This window comes from Corylus avellana, chromosome 1 (genome assembly GCF_965113065.1).
Source record: "Corylus avellana chromosome 1, dhCorAvel1.hap1.2, whole genome shotgun sequence".
NCBI lineage: Eukaryota > Viridiplantae > Streptophyta > Magnoliopsida > Fagales > Betulaceae > Corylus > Corylus avellana.
This window is the reverse complement of record NC_142490.1, coordinates 433,801-443,720: the sequence shown is the minus strand read 5'-3', so window position 1 is coordinate 443,720 and position 9,920 is coordinate 433,801. Positions and strand designations below refer to the sequence as shown.

General features: G+C 33.3%; 1 protein-coding gene across 5 annotated transcripts; it reads left to right on the top strand.

Moving 5' to 3' along the window:
- The first annotated feature begins 1,667 nt into the window (after nt 1-1,667).
- LOC132168915 (polypyrimidine tract-binding protein homolog 2) lies at nt 1,668-6,886 on the top strand. Of its 5 annotated transcripts, none has more exons than XM_088511879.1 (8): nt 1,668-1,770; nt 2,861-2,962; nt 4,096-4,155; nt 4,246-4,319; nt 4,716-4,811; nt 5,020-5,077; nt 5,419-5,523; nt 6,268-6,886. In XM_088511879.1, the coding sequence occupies exons 2-8, from the start codon at nt 2,879-2,881 to the stop codon at nt 6,280-6,282; spliced, it is 492 nt and encodes a 163-aa protein (XP_088368005.1). In that variant the 5' UTR covers nt 1,668-1,770; nt 2,861-2,878; the 3' UTR covers nt 6,283-6,886. The 5 variants fall into 5 exon arrangements, with proteins under 5 accessions (XP_088368005.1, XP_088368017.1, XP_088367958.1 ...); XM_088511891.1 differs by lacking the exon at nt 1,668-1,770 and adding an exon at nt 2,126-2,300; XM_088511832.1 differs by lacking the exon at nt 1,668-1,770 and adding an exon at nt 3,049-3,254 and having other exon boundaries at nt 2,872-2,962.
- The last annotated feature ends 3,034 nt before the right edge of the window (nt 6,887-9,920 follow it).

The window sequence follows — 9,920 nt, the reverse complement described above, 5'->3', positions numbered from 1 at the left end:
CAACCTTTCTCACCTTCCCTAACCAATTACCCCACATTTCCGAGAATATTGACACAAAGGATCTTAGTGTATTCTGCCCACAATTTGTTACAACACGAGATTAGCCGGTTAGAATTAAATTGTTCGGATAATGTATTATATGATCAATTCATAGTCTTATACGCATGCATATGTTTTTGACCTGACTTGTCGATTATAAACCATATTAATGACCAAACGGTTATAAAACAAATGGTTAACATTGATTTTTATTTCTCATAAAAAAACTCATTAAGATAATATTCAATAATAAAACGTTTTCAACCAATTGAAAAATGAATGTTTGTAACACGTACATATTACAGCAATTATATGAAAAAATAGAGAGATCACATGATTTGGTTCAGCAATTACCTCCACTACAAGGTTTAGGGACTAAATATGGCTATTAGAGAGCTCTTGTACCACTCTTGGAAGCAGCAGATTTATAGAAAGAAAAAAAATATATATATATATATATATATATATATATATATATATCATATGAAAAAATCTAAATAAACCTCTATACGATAGACAAACTGTAAATACATAAATATCACAGCAAACCCAACATGCAACGTAAGAGTTGACTAGTTTTGACACGACCTGACACGTAATTAGTGAATCAGAATTAAAAAAAAAAAAATTACTCAGGAAACAAATGGGCCTTAAAGTGCCAACACGGAACACTACACGTCACTTTAATTTTTTATACTTTCATTTTCACTAATGCAGTAGCATAAATTCATGAGTCAATCAATAATAAAAAGCCAAACAAAAGATTAGAAAGATACATTGAGTTTTATATATATATATATATATATATATATATATATATATATATATCGTAAAAATGGATATAAAGGAAATTAGCTAGCTAGGCCCCATATATAATCCTTTTTCTTTATGCACTGATGATGTGATATTTTCAAGGGCCAAACACAGAAAATGCAATCGTGAGTAGTGCATAAATTTATGCAACAGGCCTTGCAATAATCAGTGGGGTCACCACTGCACTAGACGTACGTATTGTTTTTTATTTTAAGATGAATTGTTCACTCTTTTTAAATATATTATCAAACAACTCAAATCACAAAATATTTATCAAACATGTATTTTTACATGGTCGTAGGATTACTTTGACAAAACAAATGTTTAATTTGCATAATAACTAATTTATTATTTTTTTTAAAAAAAATAAGAACGATTGTATGGCCACCCTACATGGATGAGCTTTTTTTTTTTTTTTTTGAATTTTCTGAAAATAGGCAAATATACAATATAAAAAAACATTTTTCTCAAATGTGCACTCTATTAATTAGAATACACTTCTAAAAACATTTACTACACATTAAAACACTTTTTTAAACCAAAAATACTGAGATACATTAGGAAACGTAAAATCGATCTATTTTAGTCTTGAAAATATTTGATATGAAAAATAGTTATTTAATAATTAATATTATGACCCGTGCCACCCTGGACCTGGATAAGCTTAAGCCCACATAACACAAGACTATCAGGCCCATCGTCATGGACCGTTTTTGATCGGCCTCATCAAAGTCCTACCTCCACCACTAAAAATTCGCCACCTCAGCCAAGTTACGCTCCAAAAAACATAACAAAAAAAATCAGCCCTACACCACACCACGATAATAAATCGAGGGACAAAAGAAAAAAGCTCTTTATAGCTCCCAATCTCTGAAACCCTAAAAAATCAAAAAAGCTCTAGCTCCGCGAATTCTTCAGGTGCTTCAATTTATTTTTCATTTCCTCTCCAATTTGCTCTAATTTTCGCAATCGTATGTGATTGTGTGTTTGCTTATATACACGCGGAAAACCCTTACCTTTTCGCTCCTCTATTTGATTTTGATTTTTCTGCTAATCTATCTCTCCCTCTCTCTACATACGAGTGTCTGCGTTAGAGAAATCAGGAAACAATAATTTGACGTATTAAACAGCAGATTTGAACAATATGTATCTATATATCATAAAGTTAGGATAAAATTGATATAGTGAATCAGTTATATGTCGTTAGAAATTTACTTTTTAGGTGAAATGTATATATATATCTTGCGCGTTCTTTTGGTTTGCTTGCTTTTGAAATTGGAATATGTACTGCTCAGCCAAATTGAATTTTTAGGACATAAATTTGGTTTTAAATGTCTCTTATCATAATCATAGGTGATGCATGGTTAAAGTATTATCGGCCTTCTTTATGTGTTCGGATTAGGTTATTGAGAAATTCTGCCTTTCTGTGTTCTGTTTGACTTGGATAGGTAATTCCTTTGGTTGGTACTCATGGTTAGTTTTCAATTTGTTGTTGTTGTCACCTCTGTTTTTGCTTGCTCTGGCTTGTGTTTGGGGTCTTTTGCTTCCACCTTGGAAAATGTAATTTGTGCTTCTGAAAAAGTAGATTGAAAAAGGCATTCTGGGAACTTATTTTACAATTTTTCTGACCATAAAGGGTTCGATACAACAAATTGGGTTTTTAGTATCCAGAATGCATTTTTAGTACCATAAATTTGGGTTCACAATTTATTGTTCTATTTCTGTTAGACAAGAATTGAGACAACAAGTGCGGGAAACAACTCCACAGAATTAGAGAAGAAACCCATCCAACTGTATATTTAGACTATGCATACTGCTATAATACACAAGGCATGCATGCCGGGAAAGGGAAATCATATTAATATTGGAAAGTGAAATCATATTAATATTGTAAAGGAGAAGTCAATTTTATTGAAGTACATACTTCTATGTCAGAGAGCCTGACTGTGAAATGGGTTTGTTTATAGCGATCCTTAGGCCTACACGTTTTCTTGCTGTTCTTTTATAGGGTGGGGTTACTGTTCGAATGGCAGATGTTGCTGGAAATGTACTGCTGGTAACAATAGAGGGCGACGATGCACACCTTGTCAGCATCGATGATGTACACTTGGTAAGCAAATTGCATGCTTTCCTTTACAGTTGAAGAGGTAAACTTGCTACTATGAGGATGTATCCACTGAATTATGTTGTAATTAGGTTGCGGTTTGTCACGTTTTGGAAAGCTTTTGTTTGACGTATATGTAAATGGATCAGTAGGCTCATTTCAAGGCAATATCTTCGATGGCAGCTTAATGCATTGGGAGAAAGAGTGCATGTGTGTTTGTCTCCTTTCTCCTTTCCTTAACACTGGCTCTTTCTTCCCTACTCTTCCTCCTCAACTTCCTATACCTACCATTCTAATGGTACAGGCTTTTATCAGTTTCTTTTCTCTTGTACATTCCTCTTCCTCTATTTTCTGCATGCCGTGGTTTTTTGCTAGTAGCATAGCTACATCTAGTATATCTCTTATGGAATTTTGTATTAGTCAACTATTTGATCTATGTAATTATATTAAAGTCTTGGTTGTATTTATTTATTTATTTATTTTTATAATTGAGGTGTTGGCATCGAAATGAATGCAAGCTTGATGAGGTTGATCTTCATTCCCTTTGTGGAGATAAATGTCATGGACAGACATTATCTTTCTATCCTTCTAAGTAATTAACTAATGATAGCTTTAGACACTAGTTCGTAGCTGAAGTTGTTAATTTTACAAAACCTTGATGCCAATCCACATGCCCAACAGCAGTATATTGTTAGCATTTTTCCATGGTGAATGCTAAAGGGATTATCAGAAATTCTTAGTTGGTCCTTTGTTTCTTTTATTCTTCTTAAGTTTGTGGTTTTTATTTGAGGGAGTTATTTATTTTACATAAACATAGTATTAGATGAAGTTTTAACCTGCATATTTCTCGCTGCATATTTTTGGCGGTAGTGTGAATGCTAAGTGCTGTATTTTTTAAATATTCTTTCTTTTCTTAGCAAATTATTATTCTTATTACTATGATTTTATACACATGAAATGATGGTTTCTATGTCTAGTGGCTTGTGTAATTGATAAAATCCCAGTGGTCTTTGTTTGAATTTATAGATGCTTCTGGTTTTCTGCAATTAATTCTGGGAAGGGATCCTAGATTGTTATTGGGTCTTGAGTTCATAGGACCTTTTTTTTTTTTTTTTTCTGAAAGTTATTTAATGATGCAGCTTTTTTCAGCTTTTGGATATGTGCAAAAGATTATAACCTTTGAGAAAGCCGGATTCCAGGTCTCTTATCCTTTTCCTTTTTTGGTCCTTTTCCCCTTATTCTTCCAGCGTTTGAGTAGAAACTCAGTTTGTATATGATCCTTTTTTCAGGCACTGGTACAATTTTCAGATACAGAGGCAGCCTCTTCTGCGAAGAATACCCGTGATGGAAGAGGAATTCCTAGGTGATAGTTGTATTAATTGTTTGACATGGTATTTAGTCCAACTTCTATGGACCGCATGGCTGTTACGTGGTGCACATGCATTTAGACTGGTCACCATTGGACCGTTGGACAACATTTGTGGTATAAGCGATTTGTTAGACTCTAGATTGACGTAAAGTTTTTTTGCCCCACTTGTATCTATAACATTTTCGATTGAACATGTGGAAAATATTGGCTTGCTGTGTTTTTCCAACAGGACCATTCTTTATGTAGAAAATGTGCTATGTCGGATCTTTGAATGGTAGATCCTAGCACATTCATGCGCTCATCTGACATAGCTATGCGCTTTATATACCTTATCAGTTATCGACTGTGCCTGCATTAGGATTTACTGACATTTTTTGTCGTTGGTTTCAGTTATCTTCTTCCTGATGATGTGGGACCATGTACTACTAGGATCACATATTCTGCACACACAGATTTGAGCGTGAAATTCCAGAGCCACCAAAGCAGGTATTCCTGTTTCTTTTTACAAGCATTAACAGTCTGAGTCTTTTTACTCCTAATTGTTTTGCGTGTAAGATGCATATTTCCCTTTTCGGTTGTACCTATATTGTGTATGCACTTCCTTATTTGTTACCTCTTTTTCGTCCTTCTTCCTTATCCTTTGCTGCAACCCTTTTATCTCCATTTTGCTCACATTATTATAACTACATTTCAGGGACTACACTGATTCTTTCCTTCCTATTGCTCCATCAGCCATTGACAGAAGTGGTCAGGTAAGGCTTTGGGAATTGACACCTCCTTCGTTTTATATACTTCTACTAGGTGGCACTCGGACAATTCTATAGGCATTTTAGTGATGGGCAAAGGTGTTGAACAGAGTACTGATTCTTGATTTTCACATAAGAGTCTTCCTATGTCAAATATTACTATTATTCAATGTTAATTCCTTTAGATGTTTTGAATGAGTTTTCATGCACAATAGCATAGCACGGCTACTGCCAAACTTGGTCATGCATGTGATTCATGACTTGCAATTTTTATTACTTAGACATGCTTAAAATCTATGAAATTTTACGTGGTTTGATTAAATGGAAGTGTTTTGTCATCATTGCAGTCAACGGTGGCGTTGGATGGGAAAAAATTAGAACCAGAGAGCAATGTTCTTCTTGCATCTATTGATAACATGCAGAATGCTGGCACCTTGGACGTTTTACACATGGTACTTACGATCGCATTCTGAGATTAAAGTCTTGGTTGACTCTTTTGTTCCTTATTATTATTATTTTTCTTTCTATTGGCTGACACATTTTCTTGTTATGGTAGGACTCTTAAGAGGTCTGATATATCATAGCTAGAGTACTTCTCAACAACTTAATTGACAAGTTTTGCTTCGACTCCCTGTTGAAGAATATTACAACTTTTCAATAGATTTCGTTTCTAAAAAATCTACTCTTTTAATTAATTCAGTAACAGTTGTGTTCCTTTTAGAGATTTTGATTAGTTTCTACCATTTTTTTACACTCAACATAACAATGCCTATATATGATAATTAAGGAATGGGCTTTTTAATATAAAAAAGAGGCCATATTTCTGCTAAGCTCATAGCTTATCTTGTCTTCTCTCATAAACTTAACAACATGCTCTTGGACCTCTCTTTTGTCATTGTAGCACTTATCTCTTAAACCTAATTATCCTGTACTAGCTGAGTCGTTGCCCTTTGCTGGTTTTCTCTAATTGCTTCTCAATTTATAGGGATCACTTTGTATTATCACAGCATTTACTTGATTCCGCTCAAGTGTAGCGTAGCTAGGAATAAAAAAGTATCTTGCTACATTCATGTATGAACACAAAGTTACACACACATGCAGCAGACATTTTATGTATGCATATATGTATGCATTAATTTTCAACTGTGAAATCTCAACCACAATCCTGTTATTACCTCTCTGATTAATCTTTGCAGGAAACGACCACCTGACTGGAAAGATGGAAGTGCCAGGGAGCTATAGTATTTATCACCACTCAGAAGATTATGGCATGTAGTTTGACACTCATTTTGTCCAGCATTGTTATTATACTTGACGAAGTTATATTGTCACTAGAAGCCATGTAGATCGCAGATTGTGGTTTTTGGGCTTGCAAGCAGCAATCAGTGCAAATCGATTCCGTCGAACCTATATATATATATATATATCTCGCCTAACGTAGTAGAGTGGACTCATATACTTATGGTTCAGCTTCAATGATACGAATGAACTGAAAGCTGGAGTGTAGATATACCAGTATGGCATCATAATTTGGGACTGGTTTTTTGCTTTTGACTGATTAATTTTGAGTTGCTTCTGTCTTTTGTTAACAGAGTGGGCTTAGATATGTCTTGAGCAGTTTAAAGGGGTATTGATGATGATGTTAAGTTTCTTTTAGACTTACATTATGATAGCTTTGTTTGCAAGGAAACAATTTGGATGTTTGCCTATTTCACTTTTTGACATTTTGCACCAAAGATGAAGAGTTTCACATGAGTGTTGTTTCAAAGGGGAGCAGCTAAGCGCAATCAAAGTGGCCGCTAATCATGATGATTACTATTGTTGTTGGCTATTGCTGTAATTATGATAAAGTTGTGAGGGTTGATTAAAGTGATAATAGCAGTGAACGATTCTGTGTAATTTGATTTTGAACCGCTGATTTTGAGTTGATTGCCTTTGAAGGAATCTTAGAAAATGATAAAAGACAAGTCCGTCACTATTAATGATTAAAGTGAATTCCACTATTAATTGTCTTTACTAGTAATTAACTTTATTAGAAGCAAGATCTTGAAATTTCTCTCCCCATCAATTCCAACTCCAAACCAGATTGGTATCTTTATGGTTAAAAAAAAAAAAAAAAAAACTACACGTACTTATGGCATTTATTTAACATACTTGAGAATAATAAGAAATAAATTTAATCATTATTATAACACTCTTTCTCACTTGTAAGCTCAAGCTTTCTTTTAAGAATTTGGATAATCTCCAGTTCATTTGGACTAGATACTATCCCGTTAGTTTTATTGGAGGGGTATTTTTATTCCATCAAAAAGTAAAAAAGACAAAAATACTCTTCCAATATAACTAAGTAGATACTCTCCCATTCAAATAAACTTGAGTGAATCTTGTTCCCTCTTTTAATAGGTAATGTCCAACACGTGGAATATTAATTTAAATAGGATTCGAACTTAAGACATTTGACTTTGATACCATGTTAAACTGCTACTTATCTTAAAAGTTTAAACTGAAAGGAAAAGGTAGATTTAGTAATTTAATAAATATTATTACATTTGTTTTATTTTTTAATGCTTCCCTTTCATATCCTAGTTTTTTTTTTTTTTTTTTTTTGACAAGCCTGCGCAAGAGGGGGAGGAGAGATTCGAACTAGCTAATGACCTCGATCCACTTCATGAGGCATGATCCTCAGTTGAGTGAGCTACCCCTTGGGGACCCTTGCATATTCTAGTTGATCACATCTTTGGGGGACTTGAGCTAAGACAGAAAAAGCATTCGACAAAATGTCATTAATTTTCGCAGATCTCCTTGCAAACAAAGGTCACACGAATCCATTGTCGCCACTATCGCCTGTGCAATCGTTGAAGCACGTAGTGTAGCAACTAGCAAGCCTGGTCCACTTTCATCTTGGCTTCTCCAACCTCCATGGATGCTAGCAAAACGATAATGGTGAGATAAAGCAATGTCGCAATCTTGCATGAACCCATTTTTTTTTCTTTTCTTTTTTCTTTTTGTTTTAATTATTACTGCCTTAAATGGAAGAAATTGGGAGATGTAGTCAACTTGTTTGTGTTTTATATATAGCCATTGCTCAAAGGATGATCGTTTTTGTGGCTTTGTGGAGAGCAGAGGCTAATGCGGAAAAGCCACTCGTCTTAACTCTCAAACCCACACCGACAATGTTCCTCTCACTTGCACTAAACAACCCCAAAACTATATATTATGGTTTTCTATTCAAGAAAATTGACACGTTTATTTTGTTAAAAACAACAAATTAAAGTGAGTAATGTTATTTGTTGGGATCGAATTGGGCTGACAAAACCAAACCCCGAAATTAAACCCATTAAGGCATAAGATCGAGAGAGTAGACATTTGAAAACCTTTCATTTGGAAAAACATAAACCAAGAAAAAAACTACACGTCTCATTATCATAAAAATTAACATCAAGATCGAGAACGTTTTTATTTTGTGACTTGAGTATTAAGTTATATAAAGAGAAGTTATTGATTAAAATTCTCATACTATTATCAATCATCATTATTTTAGATAAAGCGTTATGATCTCATTTGACAACGCATTTTTGGAAGATTTATTTATTTATTTTTACTTTTTAGCAAAAAAAAAGTAAAAATATTGATAAATTAAAATACAAAATATTCAAAATTATTTTTACTTTTATGCCATATTAGAATATTTTTTCAATCAAAAAAATTAAAGAGTAATGCTACATATTACACAAATATCCTACAAAACTAAGATGACAAGGTTTAGTAAATTAGGATCCTCTCCACTTCATAAACTGAAGAATATTCAGTTAGATACTCTCATGTTCAAAACTTCAAATGAACTAGAGAGAATATTGTTCATTTGAAGCATTTGAATCGGTCATAATTAATATTTACTAGCTGTTAGACCTTGCCCTATCAATTTTTGTGAGATATTTAAGATGCTTTTTTATTTTTTATTTTTTATGTAACACACTTATAAATTTTTTTTCCCATAACTATCTTATAATCATTTCATCCCTTAGACACATCACTTCAAGTTTTTTTTTTTTTTTTTTTGTTTGTTACTCTTCACTAACATTAGGGGTATAGTTGGACAGTTAAAAATCGCTCCACATTCGCTATACACCTGTCCGCATGGGTTATAACCGGGTTCTCAATCCCTATCTGCACATATGCAAACAAATAGCAAAATATAAGTAGGCGGAGGCGGATATGTGATGCGGTTTACACTCCTAACACAAACAACAACATTCATTATTTGTACAAGTCAATAATAAAAAGGCAATACACAAAATTGGAAAGGAAAACAGTGAGAGTTTTTAGTTAGAGCCTATTTGAGATTGCGTATGAGAAATAGAGCTTGTAAGTCAAAAAACGTTTTTGGGCAAAAAGTTCATTTTTAAGTTTTTGCCAAAAGTGTGTTTTTGTTATTTTTAGGCTTTTTGGATGCTTAAAATCGCTTTTAATTTTTTTTACCAAACAAGTACTTTTTTCTTCAAACGGGTTTTTTGAGTATTAAAAGCACTTTCAAGCTTATCAAATGCATCCAAAACAAGCCCTTAGGACATGTTTGAGATTGTGTTTGAAGGGCCTAAAAGTGTTTTTAAAACTTAAAAAGTCCGTTTGAAAAAAAAAAAAAAAAAAAATATTCGTTTGGTAAAAAAATTAAAAGCGCTTTTAAACTAGGGTAAAAATAGCCTAATGGTCAAAACGCATTTTTGGCAAAAGCTTAAAATGAAGCTTTTGTCCAAAAGCTATTTTTGACTTAAAAACTCTATTTTTCAAACACAATCTCAAACATGCTCTTAACTATCCGCGTAACTGCCTAAATGGTAGAAAAAGGGAA

Excerpts from the sequence above, each read along its gene's own strand:
- LOC132168915 (XM_088511832.1), top strand. The coding sequence starts at position 3,144 with ATGCATTGGGAGAAAGAGTGCATGTGTGTTTGTCTCCTTTCTCCTTTC. Across the intron at positions 4,156-4,245 it reads TTGAGAAAGCCGGATTCCAG|GCACTGGTACAATTTTCAGA; the intron begins GTCTCTTATCCT and ends TCCTTTTTTCAG. Across the intron at positions 4,812-5,019 it reads TTCCAGAGCCACCAAAGCAG|GGACTACACTGATTCTTTCC; the intron begins GTATTCCTGTTT and ends ACTACATTTCAG.